The following is a 19,415-nucleotide window of genomic DNA, read 5'->3' on the forward strand; positions in this document are numbered from 1 at the left end:
TGTGCAAAACATGGTCTTTAAATAACTCTAATACTCATTAAATTGAGTAAGAAATAATGTAAGGATTTAAACTTTGGTAGTTATTTAAATAAAATTATTTGAAAACTACTTGATCAGACTCTTAAACTTAATATATTATCATTACTATAATTATTTCCAGTTATGCTTTTACATATATCAAAATTTCATATTGTAAGCTCATCTATTCTCATATTGTACCATTTAAAGTGCTTGGTGAATTTTTTTATACTCATTTCGTCTCCAATGTTCACATAAAAATATACCGATAAGGATAAATTTGACTTTTTAATGAACAAATTAACTAGTATTAATTCGCAGAGGACTAGAGGTCTTACATAATCAATATTCATGTGAAAATGTTACAGTTATCCCTTAAAACAAGGAGTAAAATGTAGTATTAAAATATAGGTAAATTTTCCTTGGGGTAATTTTATTTATATTCAAATAAATTGATTATTTTCAAAATACCTCCAACTATTGAAAACCTCAATTTTCTCAATTATTGTCAAGAAGAGATATATATATATATATATATTTATTTATTTATTTATTTAACCAAAGTGACCCTACTAGCCATTATCTTTTAAACGGTAATGAAGAAAAAGTTGAAATTTACAATAATTTAAGGATATTTTGATGATAATTAATTTATTCGATGGGTAACTAAAATTAATCCGACTAAGACAAATTATTCTGTCAGCCTATATGTTTTCAGAAAATACTTAAAATATCACTGTCTAACTGTAAAATTTAACTTTTTAAGAGGTAAAATAATAGTAATTTTTTCATCTAGTATAACTTAAGATTCTAGCAAGTTAGACATGTAGCAACTGAAAAATAGAGAACAATGAGGTAAATTTTAATGAAAACAGATATACAACAGAGTCATTTTAAAAATAAAGAACTAATTAGTTTGATAATTGACTAAAATGACTCTAAGACTCAGCAAGCATTTACTCTTAAAAAAATTAATGAAGAACAAAAGTGATAAAACAAATTTTAAGGGGAATGAATGACAGTGCATCTCCCCTTTTATTTAGGCCTAACAAATTTCTCTTGTAATCCAAGAAGACGAGTGGCTTAGGAAGAAAGTACGTATTATAGAAGCTTCAGGAAGAGTAAAACTAGTGGCGGCATTAAAGCTAACCTGGCCGCTGAAATAAAATAATAAATAATTCAACAAAAACAATTCCGATAGCATAGTGTATGTTGGCTTTTGTTTAATATTATTTATTATCTTACAAGTGTTGACTAACTGAACTTGCATCTGGATCCCACCGATGCGATAATTTTATATATTTGTATCCACACCAAATTTGCACGCTCCATTTGTTAGATTTTGATAAGCTTTTACTAGCTTAATTTATTGGAAGAAAATCATAGCAAGAAGTACATCAATTTCATTCTTAGAAAAGTAATGCTACAATTATATGATTGGAATACGAATTTTGTATTTAAAGTAAGGGTGAATGTTTGTTTAGTACTTATATTGTTAAGTATTTACTTAGTCTTTATTTTTAAAAATGATTCAAAATACCCTGTAATTAATTATATTACATTCCTTCCTTTACTTTTTCTTTCCTTTTATAATGATATCGTTCTAATAATATTCTTGACATTAATTAATTTATTTATAAAAAATTAATTAGTAAATTTAAATTAATTAATTAGTAAATTAATCAATAAATATCAGTGTAAAAGAATTAGTATTTTTTGTATCTATGTAACAATCTTACTAATAATTATTTATAAATAAATCAATATCAACTAACTTAAAGTAATATTTAATATCCTTACAACAATCTTACTACTAATTATTTTATAAAAAATTAATTTACCAAATAAATCCTAAAGGTAAAATGACAATATAAAACTTTGAGTAAATTTACATGTTACTTATAACTTAATTTTTTAAATTATCATTTTTTTCCTTTTACTAGTATTTCCAAGAATATTATTGCAAGAGTATTATTGTAAAAGTAAAAAAAAAAAAAGAATAGGAGTGTAACATATTAAATAATAGGTGTGTCTTGATTTTTTTTTTAATATAGAGACTAAACGGATATTTAACTCAAAATATAGCAACTAAACAAGCATTTATCCTTTAAAATAATGTATCAATTAATGTGTATGTTTTATTACATTAACAATAGTAAAAAAAAATCAGCATCAATCTAACACGGCAATTAGGGACATAGACATTGATTTTGTCAAGGTGTGGCACATTCAATATTGTACAATAATACAATAATTTCAATTTTAAATAACAAATATGTAACAACAAAATTATAATATTGATGGATAATATAATTCTACTAATTACAATTATCAGTTTATCATCAACAAGACTTTATGTTTTAGGAATGTTGTTTGATTGTTTTACTGTGATTAACTACATATTTTCCAATATATATAACTACCACTACTAAAAATAGGCAAAATAATAACAGAAATTCTATGATTTATCTCGTAAGGAACTCACACAAGCAGGTGTAAATTAAGCGGAAACAAAACTCTTTCCCTCTTTGTGTGATTAAAATAGGATGTGTACCATAAATAAATAAGTAAAAAATAAACCAACACAATCCAAAGCAATAAACCTGTTAGCCTAAAGGGCTTACAAATAATGTAATTTTGATGATAATAAACATATGTCTTAAGTGATTTGAAAAATATTGTATTTCACATTTCACTAGTTCTTGAAGGAAAATATTTATGATGAAGTGAATCACGTGAAATCAAACTCAAGACACTCAAAGGACAACGACGAGATTAAGAATAAAGTTTAGAGCTCAGCGGACTCATTATTGCGACAATTCTTGTAAAACCGGTATGATTTAATATATGAATGGTTTAGCATTTGAGAAACTCAAAATTTTGTTTAATAAATCATTATTTTTCATAAACTAAATGTTTAACAATTATGAGCCAAGTATTTTAGGCAATTATTTGTTTTTCAAGATGTGGACTAAAATGAAAAAGTTTTGTAATCTTTGATTTTAATAAGTCTTGTTTTAAGTTCCGGATTTGGACCTATTGGCAAATCTTTCAAACGATTTGTGCCATACTATAATTTCTAAAGGTTTGGGGCTAAAGTGTAAATATTAAAAATAGACAGAGAGTTGGCCGCTAACCACCTGAGGAAAATTTCATATTTTCAAAATTTGGACTAAATTGAAAAAATTTTGAGAACTTTGAAATTTATAAGTATTTTGTTAAAGTTTGAAAAGGACTTCTTTGAAAATTTTTTGGGTCATAACATAATTTTAAAAAGTTTTAGGAATGACAAGCATTATTTAGAAGTTCTGAAATTGGACCTGTTTTCAAAATTCTATGATGTGTTGGGCCATAGTATAATTATATAAAGTTTTGGGCATAATTACAAAATTATGAACAATATTACTGTAGCAAAATTCAAATTTAACAGTAACTTTACTATTCTGAAGTGGGGAGCCGGCTAAATTAAGCGGCTAGGCGCTTGCTTATTGGAATTTTACTATAACGGCTAGTTTTTGGGCTTTAACTATAAAAACTCAACTCCAACTTCAATTTTAAGACTTTTGCAAGCATAAACAAGTGCATACAACATATATTGAGATTTCATTTCGCAAATCATCATATATTGAATCATCATTACCTTTTAAAGAAAAAAAAAGAAGGTGTTTACAACAATATTATTAATAATTATTTTATAAAAAATTAATATGCATAATTAATCCTAAAAGTAAAAAAATAACATAACAAATTGAGTAAATTTACATGTTAATTTCAAGGTTAATTTTTTAAATTATAATTTTTTTCGTTTCATTACTGTTCTTGAGAATATTTCTGTAGGGTATTATTGTAAAACTAAAGAAAAAGTTATGATAGAAGTGTAGCATATTTAACAACAATACTATATTGAGTTTTTTTTAATATAGAGCCTAAATAAATACTTAACTCAAAATGTAGTCCCCGAAAGAATACGTACCCATTAAAATTATGTGTCAACTGATAGATATGTATGTTTTATTACATTAATGATAGTATAAAAAATTAGCATCAATCTGTCACAACCGTCAAGGACATAGAAAATGAATTTCTTAAGGGATGGCACATTTAATATCATACGATAATACAATGTAATTTCGATTTTAAATAACAAATATGTAACGAAAAATGACAAAATTGGTGGATAATATAATTCTACTAATTAAAATTTTCAATTTATCATTAACAAGACTTTATGTTTTGAAAATGTTGTTTGACAATTTTAATATTATTAAATCGGTATTTTCCAATATATATAACTACGGAACAGAAGAAGAAAAAAAAGAGAGACAAACCCAATACTTTTAGTTTAACGTTACTTGATTATTACAATTAAATGCATATTTTTCAGTGAACTAATAAATTTGTTTCTCAGCTGTAGACAAAATCCAATTGAAATTATTATACAAGTAGAATTAGTTATAAATGGAAAAAACTGGAGACTATAAATGCTCCATGCATGCATGCACTCCACGTCCTCATCAAATCATCGACTCTCACTTGTCGCAATGGCCTTCGTCACATTCAAGCAGTACTCATCTTTCTTCTTTATCCTCGCAATACTTGTTGCGTTAAAACTTAAGCTAAACAAACCACACAACAATTTAATTTATTACCTTAATGGAATAAAAAAAAGTAAATTTAATAAAACACAATAATAAAAGAGTAAGGAATGAGAGAGCAAACACAATGATTTTTACGTGGTTCGGCATTCCCCGCCTACGTCCACGCCTCCAAGCAAACCAACCTTGAAGATTTCACTATCCAAGCCTCCCAAGACTTCAAATGCTTACAATTGACTTCCAAGGTGTCAATGGACCTTTACAACAAGAGATTATCCCCAATCTCTTAACCCAAGTGTATCCCAACACTTAAAACCTCTCAAGGATAAATATTACAAATAAATTTTCTCCCATACAATGAGTTTGATTACAAATAAATACTTGTGAATCAAAGAAACAAAAACAAGTTTAAAGCTCAATAATGGTTATATGCTCAGTAGCAAGCTCAATGATAGCTCTTAGATCTCTCCTTGTTTGAATTTGATTGAGCCATTTTATAGTTGGAGCCGAAATATAGCCGTTATTGACTTTCTGCACGAAATCGGATCACCCTTAACCATTAACGGTTAACCATTTTGACTGGTCCAAGTGACCGTTGAGCTAAAATTCAAATAAACGGTTGACCGTTTACCCCTATCGATTTGTTGTTAATTTCCAAAGACCTACAAAACAAATTTCTGCTATCAGTTTTTGCTAAACGGTTAAAGGTTAGCATGGAATGACATTCTGAAAATTATCGGTTAGCCATTTGACATTAAACGGTTTGCCGGTTAATTCCAACAGTGCGCAAAATAGAATAGGCTTATCGTTTGTCTTCAAGGGTTCAAGGTTAGCACCTATTTCCATTCTGGAAATTATCGGTTCACTATTTTGATATAAAATATTAGCTGTTTAAGTCCAGTAACCTTCCCTCCACACTTGTGTTGTCCATTTTTACTAACCGGTTCAAGTTTAAGAAAATACTCATCTCTAGATTTTATCGGTTAACTGTTTCAATGTTAACGGTTCGCCGTTTATTTCCAGAAACACATTTTTAATCATCATTTTGTAGAAGATATTTTTCCAGTTTCAAGTTTAATGGTTTCTCATATTTTAGGAAAATATTATACGACTTTTTAATGAAATATTTATTAAAAAGAAAATTCCAACATTTTAATCAAAATCATTTAGAGTTTGTTATTATCAAAATCATTTTAAAGAACATATACAAGTTAACAGATCATGGAGATGTCTCATCTTGCTGCTAAGCTTAAGGCATTAGGGCTCGACCTATCTGATCATTTGGTCGTGCATTTGGTACTTATTTCTCTTCTTGCACAATTTAATCAGTTCAAAGTCAGTTACAACTGTCAGAAAGAGAAATGGAATCTCAATGAATTGATTTCGTTTTGTGTGCAAGAAGAAGAGAGATTGAAGCAAGAGAAAATCGAATATTCACATGTGGTAAGCACTTCTAAAGATAAGGGCAAAAGAAAGAAAAAAGGTATAGAGCCAAAGAAACTGAAGGCTGGGCATGGTTGTTTCTTCTGCGGTAAGCCTGGACATTTGAAGGAATGTCAAAAATATTACACATGGCGCGTAAAGAAAGGTGCATATCTTACTTTGGCTTGTTCTGAAATTAATTTAGCTTCGGTACCAAGAAACACATGGTGGATAGATTCGGGCGCTACTACTCACATTTGTGTTTCAATGCAGGGTTGCCTGAGCTACCGGCCGCCAAGTGATGCTGAAAGATGCATTTATGTCAGAGATGGCAAGTCGGTATAAGTTGAAGCAATTAAGCATTTTAGATTGCTTATGAAAATTTGTTGTTATTTGGATTTGCTACATACTTTTGTTGTGTCGTCTTTTAGGTGGAATTTGATTTCAGTTTCTGTTTTGGACAAATTTGGTTATTATTGTTCATTTGTAAACAAACAATTTAGTTTATCTATCAATTCTAATGTTGTTGGAACCGGTTTGCTTAATGCTTATGACAATCTATATTTGCTAGAAACTGTTTCAAGTTATAATGAAAACCTGCATTGTAGTTCCAGAGGTCCAAAGCATAAATTAGAGAAAGAAAATTCGGCCTCATTATGGCACAAACACTTCACATCTCTAAAGCTAGAATTGAGCGATTAGTATCTGATGGGATTTTAGGATCGCTTGATTTTACAGAAGTTGATGTATGTGTTAGATTTTTGAGATAAATTCTATAATTTTAGTCTTTAAATTTCTTTCTAAAAATTTATGGCTATTTTTTTATTTAGTTTTAGAATTAATGACAGATTTAGAACATATTTGGCTTTTATTTTTTTAGATTCGGAGGAGATATAATTCTTGTTCATTTTTCTTTTTCTTTTTTGGGGAATTTGGATATGGAGCGAAAAACATCGATCCATGGTGGATCTGGAGCATAAACGAAGATCAATTTTTACTATGGATCTAGATTTAGAGCAGAGTAGATCCAACCCATATCTGCCCCATTACCATCTCTATTCGAAAGTCGTTTTTGTCCAACGCTTCCCTCTGGCATCGTGTTACCACCGTCTTGTAGCACTCCCTTAAGGTCCTAGCTACAGTTGGAATTTAATCGATAAATGAAAGAAACACAATTTACAAATTGCATAAAAAAACATAATATTAGCATATGCCTTTGGCGTTTCGTTCTTGTCAAAATGAAAAGTTTAATTTATAGGAAGAAAATCATACAAAAAGTATATCAATTTAATTTTTAGAAAAGAAATGCTACAATTATATCAATGATTAAAATGCGAATTTTGTATTTAAAGTAAGGGTAAATACTTATTTAGTTTCTCTATTAATCTAAGTGTTTGTTTAGCTTTGATATTTGAAAAATAACTGAAAACACCCCTGTAATTAAATTTTTTACATTCTTAACCGTACTTTTTCCTTTCTTCTATGATATTATCCTTGTAACTATATTCTTAACATTAATTAATTTAACTATAAAGAAGCTAATTAGCAAATTAATCAATCGTTATCAATGTAAAAGAACTTGTGATTTTTAATCCTGTGCAAAAATCTTTCTATATTATTACTTATAAATAAATTGGTATCAGGTAACTTAGAGTAATGTTTAATGTGTTTACAACAATCTTACTAATAATTATTTTATAAAAAAATTAATATACATAATTAATCCTAAAAGTAAAAAAATAATATAACAAATTGAGTAAATTTACATGTTAATTTCGACGTTAATTTTTTAAATTATCATCTTTTTCATTTCATTACTGTTTCCTGAGAACATTGTTGTAGGGTATTATTGTAAAACCAAAGAAAAAGAGTGTAGCATATTTAACAACAAAAGTATTTTGAGTTTTGTTTTTTAATATAGAGGCTGAATGGATACTTAACTCAAAATGTAGTCCTCAAACGAATACTTACCCTTTAAAATAATGTGTCAACTGATATATATATGTATGTTTTTATTACATTAACGATAGTACAAAAAATTAGCATCAATCTGTCACAACCATTAGGGACGTAGACATTGATTTTCTTAAGGCATGGCATATTTAATCTCGTACGACAATAGAATGTAATATAAATTTTAAATAAAAAATATGTAACAAAAAAAGACAAAATTGGTGGATAATATAATTCTACTAATTAAAATTTTAATTTATCATTAACAAGACTTTGTGTTTTGAAAATGTTGTTTGACAGTTTTATTATTATTAAATTGGTATTTTCCAATATATATAACTACGAAACAAAGGAAGAAAAAAAAGAGACAAACCTAATACTTTTAGTTTGACGTTACTTGATTATTATTTTTTAAATGCCCATTTTTCGGTGAACTAACAAATCTGTTCCTAAGCTGTAGCCAAAATCCAATTGAAATTATTATACAAATAGAATTAGTTATAAATGGAAAAAACTGGAGACTATAAATGCTCCATGCACGCATGCACTCCATGTCCTCATCAAGTCATTGACTCTCACTTGTTGCAATGGCCTTCGTCACATTCAAGCAGTACTCATCTTTCTTCTTTATCATCGCAATACTTACTGCGTTAACAACTGCAAGCAGTTTAAGTCCTAACAAAAATGAAAGTGTCGATCGATCTGAGCCAACCCCTGGAAAAGGTGACGATGCGCCAACCCATCGTAGAACAAAAACTATTATTCACAACACGGAAGACACTGAAGTTGAATCTGGACCAAGCCCGGAGAAGGTCATGGTGTGCCAAACCCTATAAGAACAAGCAATGCAATTCACGAGGAAGACATTGATGCCGAATCTGGGCCAAGCCCGAGAGAAGGCCATGGCGTGCCAAGCCTTTTTAGAAGAAGTCGTGCAATTCATAACGAGGTAAACATAGATGAGGAATTTGGGCCAAGCCCTGGAAAAGGTCATGATATTCCTAGCCCAATGGAAACAAATAATGCAATTCATAACATGGAAGAAACCAATGATGAATCTGCGCCTAGCCCTGGTGTAGGTCATAAAATGCCACGCCCCTCTAGTGGCTTGTAATAAGGACTAACAATACGTACTTTATTTTTATATATAAACAAATTAGGAAGGGTACTACATAGATAAAGAATTTATATTCATGATGTTACTACTATTCTTACTAGCTTTTCTAAAACTTCCTAGACAATAAAATTTAGAATGTCTATTGTAAGAATGGAATAAGTATATTTCTTTAAGTTGTGGAATGAATGAACCACTTTTTAATTTAAATAAATAATTCATTTTCTCTTTTGTTCGATAATTGGCGCAGAATATAGTTCTCATGGGCAGTAATGCTAGATAATAAATAATCCTCTCTTAGACATTTTCTCTCCCAACCATGCTATTCTATCAAGGATCCGTTGACATGTGTCATTAATGAAATTGAATAGTACCCTTATTTTTTTAACTGATGCTAACTCAAAAATTTTCTTTAATTCTTACGATATTAGAGAATTCAAAACAGTAAATGCAACCCCAAACAAGCCACAAAAACAACAATTATAAATCCACGAAATAGCTAAACAGTAGGAAAAATGTAGCAGTACAATTAAAGTTGTTTTCAAAACTTTAATGTGCATGCGATTTAATAAGATTTTTCTTGTGTGGCTTTGTTTGGGAGGTTTATCAAAGTTTACTTCTGCTGTAAGCCTGGACATGTGAAGAAGGAATGTCAAAAGTATCACGCACCGCACGTGAAGAAAGGTGCATTTCTTACTTTGGTTTGTTCTGAAATTAATTTAGCTTCGGTACGAAGGAACACATGGTGGATAGATTCGGTGCTACTACTCACATTTGTGTTTCAATGCAGGGTTGCCTGAGCTACCGGCTGCCAAGTGATGCTGAAACATGTATTTATGTCAGAGATGACAAGTCGGTTTAAGTTGAAGCAATTAGGCATTTTAGATTGCTTATGAAAACTGGTTGTTATTTGGATTTGTTACATACTTATGTTGTGCCATCTTTTAGACAGAATTTGATTTCAGTTTCTGTTTTGGACAAATTTGGTTATTATTGTTCATTTGTGAACTGACAATTTAGTTTATATATCAATTCTAATGTTGTTGGAACCGGTTCGCTTAATGCTTATGAAAATCCATATTTGCTAGAAACCGTTTCAAGTTATAATGAAAACCTGCATTTTAGTTCCAGAGGTACAAAGCGTAAATTAGAGAAAGAAAATTCGGCCTCATTATGGTACAAACATTTAGGTCACATCTCCAAATCAGATTTTAGGATCTCTTAATTTTACAGACGTTGATGTCTGTGTTAGAGTTTTGAGATAAATTCTATAATTTTAGTCTTTAATTTTCTTTCTAAATATTTATGGTCCTTTTCTTATTTAGTTTTAGAATTAATGACAAATTTAGAACATATTTGGCTTTTATTCTTTTAGATTCAGAGGAGATATAATTCTTGCTCTTTTTCTTTTTCTTTTTTGGGGAATTTGGATATGAAGCGAAAAACATCGATCCATGGTGGATCTAGAGCATATACGAAGCTCAATTTTTACTATGGATCTAGATTTAGAGCAGAGTAGATCCAACCTATATCTGCCCCGTTACCATCTCTATCGAAAGTCGTTTTCGTCCAACGCTTCCCTCTAGCATCGTGTTACCACCGTCTTGTAGCACTCCCTTAAGGTCCTAGCTACAGTTGGAATTTAATCGATAAATGAAAGAAACACAATTTACAAATTGCATAAAAAAACATAATATTAGCATATGCCTTTGGCTTTTCGTTCTTGTCAAAATGAAAAGTTTAATTTATAGGAAGAAAATCATATAAAAAGTACATCAATTTAATTTTTAGAAAAGTAATGCTGCAATTATATCAATGATTAAAATGCGAATTTTGTATTTAAAGTAAGGGTAAATACTTATTTAGTTTCTCTATTGTTCTAAGTGTTTGTTTAGCTTTGATATTTTTAAAATAACTGAAAACACCCCTGTAATTAAATTTTTTACATTCTTAACCGTACTTTTTCCTTTCTTCTATGATATTATCCTTGTAACTATATTCTTAACATTAATTAATTTAACTATAAAGAAGCTAATTAGCAAATTAATCAATCGTTATCAATGTAAAAGAACTTGTGATTTTTAATCCTGTGCAAAAATCTTTCTATATTATTACTTATAAATAAATTGGTATCAGGTAACTTAGAGTAATGTTTAATGTGTTTACAACAATCTTACTAATAATTATTTTATAAAAAAATTAATATACATAATTAATCCTAAAAGTAAAAAAATAATATAACAAATTGAGTAAATTTACATGTTAATTTCGACGTTAATTTTTTAAATTATCATCTTTTTCCTTTCATTACTGTTCCTGAGAACATTGTTGTAGGGTATTATTGTAAAACGAAAGAAAAAAGTGTAGAATATTTAACAACAAAAGTATTTTGAGTTTTGTTTTTTAATGTAGAGGCTAAATGGATATTTAACTCAAAATGTAGTCCCCAAACGAGTACTTACCCTTTAAAATAATGTGTCAACTGATATATATGTATGTTTTATTACATTAATGATAGTACAAAAAATTAGAATCAATTTGTCACAGCCATCAGGGATGCAGACATTGATTTTCTTAAGGCATGGCTTATTTAATCTCGTACGACAATACAATGTAATTTCAATTTTAAATACAAATATGTAACAAAAAAAGACAAAATTGGTGGATAATATAATTCTACTAATTAAAATTTTTAATTTATCATTAACAAGACTTTATGTTTTGAAAATGTTGGTTGACAATTTTATTATTATTGAATTGGTATTTTCCAATATATATAACTACGGAACAGAAGAAGAAAAAAAAGAGAAACAAACCTAATACTTTTAGTTTAACGTTACTTAATTATTACAATTAAATGCATATTTTCCGGTGAACTAACAAATCTGCTCCTCAGCTGTAGCCAAAATCCAATTGAAATTATTATACAAATAGAATTAGTTATAAATGGAAAAAACTGGAGACTATAAATGCTCCATGCACTACATGTCCTCATCAAGTCATCGACTCTCACTTGTTGCAATGGCCTTCGTCACATTGAAGCAGTACTCATCTTTCTTCTTTATCATTACAATACTTACTACGTTAACCGCTGCAAGCAGTTTAAGTCCTAACCAAAATGAAAGTGTCGATCGATCTGAGCCAACCCCTGGAAAAGGAGACGATGCGCCAACCCATCCTAGAACAAAAAATACTATTCACAACGCGGAAGACACTGAAGTTGAATCTGGGCCAAGCCCCGGAGAAGGTCATGGTGTGCCAAACCCTATAAGAACAAGCAATGCAATTCACGAGGAAGACATTGATGCCGAATCTGGGCCAAGCCCGGGAGAAGGCCATGGCGTGCCACGCCTACTTAGAAGAAGCTGTGCAATTCATAACGAGGTAAACAGAGATGAGGACTCTGGGCAAAGCCCTGGAGAAGGCCATGGTATTCCTAGCCCAATGGAAACAAATAATGCAATTCATAACATGGAAGAAACCGATGATGAATCTGCGCCTAGCCTTGGAGTAGGTCATAAAATGCCACGCCTCTCTGGTGGCTTGTAATGAGGACTGAAAGTATGTACTTTATTTTTATATATAAAAAAAATAGGAAGGGTACTACATAGATAAAGAATTTATATTCATGATGTTACTACTATTTTTACGAGCTTTTCTAAAACTTCCTAGACAATAAAATTTAGAATGTCTATTGTAAGAATGGAATAAGTGTATTTCTTTATGTTTTGGAATGAATAAACCACTTTTTAATTTAAATAAATAATTCATTTTCTCTTTTGTTTGATAATTGGCGCAGAATATAGTTCTCATGGGCAGTAATGCTAGATAATAAATAATCCTCTCTTAGACGTTTTCTCTCTCACCCATCATACGCTTTCAAGGATCCGTTGACATGTGTCATTAATGAAATTAAATGGTACCCTTATTTTTTTAACTGATGCTAACTCAAAAATTTTCTTTAATTCTTACGATATTAGAGAATTCAAAACAGTAAATGCAAACCCAAACAAGCCACAAAAACAGCAATTATAATCCACGAAATAGCTAAACAGCAAGAAAAATGTAGCAGTACAATTAAAGTTGATTTCAGAACTTTACTGTGCATTCGATTTAATAAGATTTTTCTTGTGTGGTCGCGTTCGGGAGGTTTATCAAAGTTTACTTCTGCTGTAAGCCTGGACATGTGAAGAAGGAATGTAAAAAATATCACGCATGGCGCGTGAAGAAAGGTGCATTTCTTACTTTGGTTTGTTCTTAAATTAATTTAGCTTCGGTACCAAGAAACACATGATGGATAGATTTGGGTGCTACTACTCACATTTGTGTTTCAATGCAGGGTTGCCTGAGCTACCGGCCGCTAAGTGATGCTGAAACATGTATTTATGTTAGAGATGGCAAGTCCGTTTAAGTCGAAGCAATTAGGCATTTTAGATTGCTTGTGAAAACTGGTTGTTATTTGGATTTGTTACATACTTTTGTTGTGCCGTCTTTTAGACAGAATTTGATTTCAGTTTCTGTTTTGGACAAATTTGGTTATTATTGTTCATTTGTAAATTGACAATTTAGTTTATCTATCAATTCTAATGATTTGGAACCGGTTTGCTTAATGCTTATGAAAATCCATATTTGCTAGAAACCGTTTCAAGTTATAATGAAAACCTGCATTTTAGTTCCAGAGGTAGAAAGCGTAAATTAGAGAAAGAAAATTTGGCCTCATTATGGTACAAACACTTAGGTCACATCTCTAAATCAGATTTTAAGATTTCTTGATTTTACAGACGTTGATGTCTGTGTTAGATTTTTGAGATAAATTCTATAATTTTAGTCTTTAATTTTCTTTCTAAAGATTTATGGCTCTTTTCTTATTTAGTTTTAGAATTAATGACAAATTTAGAACATATTTGGCTTTTATTCTTTTAGATTCGGAGGACATATAATTCTTGTTCTTTTTCTTTTTCTTTTTTGGGGAATTTGGATATGGAGCGAAAAACATCGATCCATGGTGGATCTAGAGCATATACGATGCTTAATTTTTACTATGGATCTTGATTTAGAGCAGAGGAGATCCAACCCATATATGCCCCATTATCATCTCTATTCGAAAGTCGTTTTCGTCCAGCGCTTCCCTCTAGTATCTTGTTACCACTGTCTTATAGCACTCCCTTAAGGTCCCACTACAAGAAAACTGGCAATAGATGACACACGCTTGTTGACGGATTCTTCGTCGGTAATAAAATCATGATATAATTGTGATATGTTTTTGGCTATCATATATTCATGATGGATTTGTGATGGACTTGTGATAGAAAAAGAGTCTGTCAAGAATATATGATGCCTTTGTGATATAAATTTAAGCGTCAATAAGTCTTGATAGAAATTTAACGTTGATTTAATTTTGGTGCGTTTTTTACTGAAACTTTTGGTGTTATTTAAAATAAAATATTACATGAAGGAAGAGACGTCGTCGTTTTAGCGAAGTTGGAACGACAACGTTTTGTACATAAATATAAAATATTATATTTTTAAAATTTTTTATTATAAAATAAAATTAAGAAACATGAAACGCACCGTTTTGGTGCTGAGTTTCACTTCTTCAATCCCTAATTTTTTCTAAGTATCAACACATACAACTCACAAACATACAGAGAGTATATGGTAAGGCTAAAATCTTGGATGTCGTCATCTTGCCATCGGCTTACCCTTTTATATTGACTTCCTTTTTGCCATCATCTTACCAAAATCTCGGTAGTCGTCATCTTGCCATCGTCTTCCTAACGTATTGGTTACCGATTGCGTTGAGGAATTGAGTGGGTGAAGCTGCATTTTGTGGTATCACCATCGTATTCTTCTCCATCGTGTTCCTCACCATCGTTTTCTGTCTTCATCTTGCTATCTTCCTCACCGTCATTTTTTGAAAGCCCTTGGTATGATTTCTATTATGTCTTCATTTTGCATGTTGTTTGTTTTGCACAGATCTTAGTTAAATCAATTAATTCTATAAATAATGTAACGAGAAAACCTAATTAAAATAATTGATTAGTTAATTTTTTGAAAGAGAGCAAAGAATGTAGGTTGTTAAGGTTAGTAGTAGTAGAAGCAATAGTAGCGTAGCAGGAGTGAAGTAGATTTTAGAGATAAAGGATTAGAGAAAAGGGATAATTGTTTTACAGCAGTAGTACTACTAGTAGCAGGACCAAGAGCCAAATAATTTGCCTATTGTAGTAAATTTGCATGTCTAGGGTTAATTTTTCATTGAAGTTTGGGGTTATTAGGAAATGAGTGAAGTAGCAGTACTTTTTTTTCAACAAATTTATACCTAGAACCTAATTAGAACCTAATTTACCTTATGATGCAAAATTGTATTTTATTTTATTGAAAAGGGTATCTGTGTTTTTGTTGACTCTATGTTTTTGTTGAAGCAGCTTACTGCCACCTCTTTTGTTGCAGAGTTTGCTGCATCTCTTTTGCTGGAACAATTTGCTGTAGAGGAATTAATTTGACCTGGTAAATAAATTGTACTTCTTTATTTTATAGTTTTGAGTTCGTTAGTTATTTTATAGATGCATGAAATATGTTTAATATTATGGTCCTTTATATGATAGCATGACCTGAAGTTGTATTAGGCTTGATTTTAGTGTTATGTTTATTTACTACTGTAATGATTTTGAATACTGCAATGTGTTTAAGTACTTGTCTTTTGTGTTGTGACTATTGTAATGTGTGGGGTCAAAATTTGTTGTTTTGTTTATGTTGCAGTAAGGGTATTTAAAGTGGTGTTAATTTGTACTTTGCTTAGATGAATTGGTAATATATTCTGATATTTTATTTATTTGTAACCTGCTTAATGTGTCAGGATCAGAACTCAATTAAACTAAAAATGGATAAGTCTTGGGTTCATTGTAGTAAAATGTCAAGTGAGTATGAAGATGGGGTTGAAGAATTTATGAAGTTTGCTGTTGGTAATTCTGAAAGAAGTAGCGTCATTAAATGTCCGTGTACTAAATGTATGAATTTATCATTCCGTACACATAAGGTTGTTCGTGAACATTTGTATTTTCATGGATTTGATGTTTCTTACACAACCTGGAGTTGGCATGTAGAAGATGTCAATGACACACCACTTCCTAATGTAGATGTAAATGTTCCATTTGAGTTTATAGACTATGATGACGGTAACACAATAGATATGGTTAACGATGCTTATAGGGATTGTGTTGCAGATCCTAAAGTATTTAAAGAACTTCTAGAACAAGCTGAGAAGCCTTTGTACCCAGGATGCACAAATTTCACTAAGTTAGGCACTTTGGTTAGCTTATTCAATATAAAGGGTAAATTTAGGTGGTCCGCCACAAGTTTTACCGAGTTATTAAGTCTTCTAGCCAAGTTGCTGCCCGAAAGTAATGAAATTCCCGTGTTTATGTACGAGGCCAAAAAGACAATGTCTGCTTTAGGCTTAAAATATATGAAAATACATGCTTGCCCAAATGATTGCATACTTTACAGAAAAGAGTATGAAGGGCTGTCTTACTGTGCTAGTTGTGGTTTATCTAGATGGAAAAAAAAAGGATGGTGGTGTTGACCAATATAAAAAAAGGGTTCCTGCGAAGGTTTTATGGTATTTTCCGCCCATACCTAGATTTAAACGCATGTTTCAGTCTTCAGAAATTGCCAAGGACTTGACTTGGCATGCAAATGAGAGAGTCGATGATGGTAAGCTCCGACATCCGACAGACTCGCCATCATGGAAATTAGTAGATACCAAATGGCCTACATTTGCATTAGATCCTAGAAATCTCCGTCTTGCGTTAGCGGCTAATGGAATAAATCCACATAGCTCTCTTAGTAGTACATATAGTTGTTGGCCAATTATTCTTATAACGTCTAATCTTCCTCCGTGGTTGTGTATGAAACAAAAATTCATGATGTTGTCCCTACTGATTTTTGGTCCTCAACAACCGGGCAACGACATCGATGTGTACTTGGCATCTTTGATAGAAGATTTACAAACTTTGTGGGTAGTTGGGGTAGAGGCTTATGATGCCTACATGAAGGAGTTCTTTAATTTGCGGGCTGTGTTATTGTGGACTATAAATGACTTTCTAGTATATGGAAATCTAGCTGGTTGCACTGTTAAAGGATATAATGTCATTCCATATTGTGGAGTAGACACTACTAAATGTAGACTTAAACACAATGGCAAAAATGCATATATCAGTCACCGTCGTTGGCTTCCTCATGGTCATGAATTTTGAGACCAAGAGAAAGCCTTTGACAACAAAATAGAGAGAGAGTTTGCCCCGAAACCGTTGGATGGGGAGAGTGTTTTGTGACTGGTTGAGTCTATTGATTATAAATGGGGGAAGAACAACTCTAAAAAACGTAAAAGTTCTGACAATGATGACCACATTTGGTGGAAAAAAAAATTCATATTCTATAATTTAAAGTATTGGACGCATTTACTTGTACGTCATCAATTAGATGTTATGCACATTGAAAAGAATGTGTGTGAGAGCATATACGGAGCACTGCAGCATATTCCAGGAAAGACCAAAGATGGTCTTAAGTCAAGGAATGATCTTGTGGAAATGGGAATTAGGGATGAATTAGCTCCAACTTTAAAAAATAACAAGCGCACATTCCTTTCGACAGCTTCTTACACATTAACTAGAGATGAAAAAACAAGGTTCTGCAAAGCTTTAAAAAGTATTAAGGTTCTAGCTGGATATTCCTCAAACATAAAAAATCTTGTGTCAATGAAGGACCTTAAACTTCAGGGCCTTAAGTCACATGACTGCCATGTTCTTATGCAACAACTTTTGCCTATTGCCATTCTGTGTGTCCTGTCAAAGCATGTTAAAGAAGCTGTGATCAGGTTGTGTTTCTTCTTTAACTTGCTGTGTTCCAGTGTGGTTGATGTGTCAACATTGGAAAAATTACAGGCAGAGCATGTGGTGACTTTGTGCTTGTTAGAAAAATATTTTCCTCCCTCTTTCTTTGACATAATAATGCACTTGACTGTGCATTTAGTCAATGAAGTTAGACTATGTGGCCCAGTTTACCTTCGATAGATGTATCCTTTCGAGAGATACATGAAAACTCTTAAGAGTTATGTCCGGAACAGCAACTGTCATGAGGGTTGTATAGCGGAGAGTTATATTGCAGAAGAAGCATTAGAATTTTGTGCAGAATACATATCAAACATGAATACAGTTGGGGTTCCACTTGGACATGTGCAAAACCTATCAAAAGATAAGCCATTATCTGGTGGGAAAGTGGTACAAATTCCTCCACAATCACTAGATCGAGCTCACCTGTACATCTTGCATAACACGCAAGAGGTGGTACCATACATTAGGTAATTTGGTGCATTTCTTCTAATTAATTCTATATACTTTATTTCTATAATTTTTAGTCTAATTTTTTCATGTTCTGGATGTCTAGTGACCATATGCAGTGGCTTAAAACATGTTATTCACATCACAATGACAAATGGTTGCAAGAGGAACACAACCGTACCTTTGCTGATTGGCTAACTGATAAGGTTCCAGCATGTATATAATTAATTTTCAAAAAGAAATCTCAACTTTGTTTTTCACTTAGTAAAGATGTTTACTTTTCTTCCTTGTCTTGTTAGGTATATGACTTGATTGAAAAGGGTGATCACGTAGCGGATACTTTGCGATGGTTATCGCATGGGCCTCTTCCTTTTGTAACTAAACATAATGGTTATGACATTAATGGTTTCCATTTTATTACACGAGATCAAGACTTAAGTCGAGTAACTCAAAATAGTGGAGTTAGTGTAGGTGATTATAAAATATGTGATATGACATATTATGGAGTTATAGATGAAATTTGGGTACTTGACTATCATTTGTTGAAAGTCCCTGTGTTGAAGTGTGATTGGGTTCAAAGTAGTTGCGTCAAGAAGGATGAGCTTGGATTCATCTTAGTAGACTTAAACTGATTAGGATATAAATCTGATCCATTTATATTGGCTTCTCAAGCCAAACAAGTATTTTATGTAAACGATCAGATTCAAACAAAGCTGTCTATTGTCTGTCATATGCCTAGTAGAAGTAATCCTAATCAAATAAATGAAGATGAGGTCAATAATGTAACAGAATATCCTCCCTTCACTAGAGAATTTCCAACTAATGATTTGTTACGTTCCGCAAATGGCGACCGAGCAATCTATGTACAAAATAGCAAAGAGTGAATTTGGGTTACCAATTGATTAATTTTTTTCTAGTAAGTGTTTATTCAACTATTCAGTTTATGTTACAAACTAATATGATAATGAATTATTG

At 31.3% G+C, this 19,415-nt stretch overlaps 1 protein-coding gene across 1 annotated transcript; it reads left to right on the forward strand.

Moving 5' to 3' along the window:
- The first annotated feature begins 15,982 nt into the window (after positions 1-15,982).
- On the forward strand, positions 15,983-17,357 carry LOC127898881 (uncharacterized). Its single transcript, XM_052431382.1, has 2 exons — positions 15,983-16,502; positions 16,609-17,357. Exons 1-2 carry the CDS (start codon positions 15,983-15,985, stop codon positions 17,355-17,357), a joined length of 1,269 nt encoding a protein of 422 aa, XP_052287342.1.
- The last annotated feature ends 2,058 nt before the right edge of the window (positions 17,358-19,415 follow it).

This window comes from Citrus sinensis, chromosome 7, assembly GCF_022201045.2.
Source record: "Citrus sinensis cultivar Valencia sweet orange chromosome 7, DVS_A1.0, whole genome shotgun sequence".
NCBI lineage: Eukaryota > Viridiplantae > Streptophyta > Magnoliopsida > Sapindales > Rutaceae > Citrus > Citrus sinensis.

Bases quoted from the DNA above. Each gene is read 5' to 3' on its own strand.
- LOC127898881 (XM_052431382.1), top strand. From the start codon at position 15,983: ATGGATAAGTCTTGGGTTCATTGTAGTAAAATGTCAAGTGAGTATGAA. The intron at 16,503-16,608 runs GTAATGAAATTC...CATACTTTACAG, and splicing joins AGCCAAGTTGCTGCCCGAAA to AAAAGAGTATGAAGGGCTGT.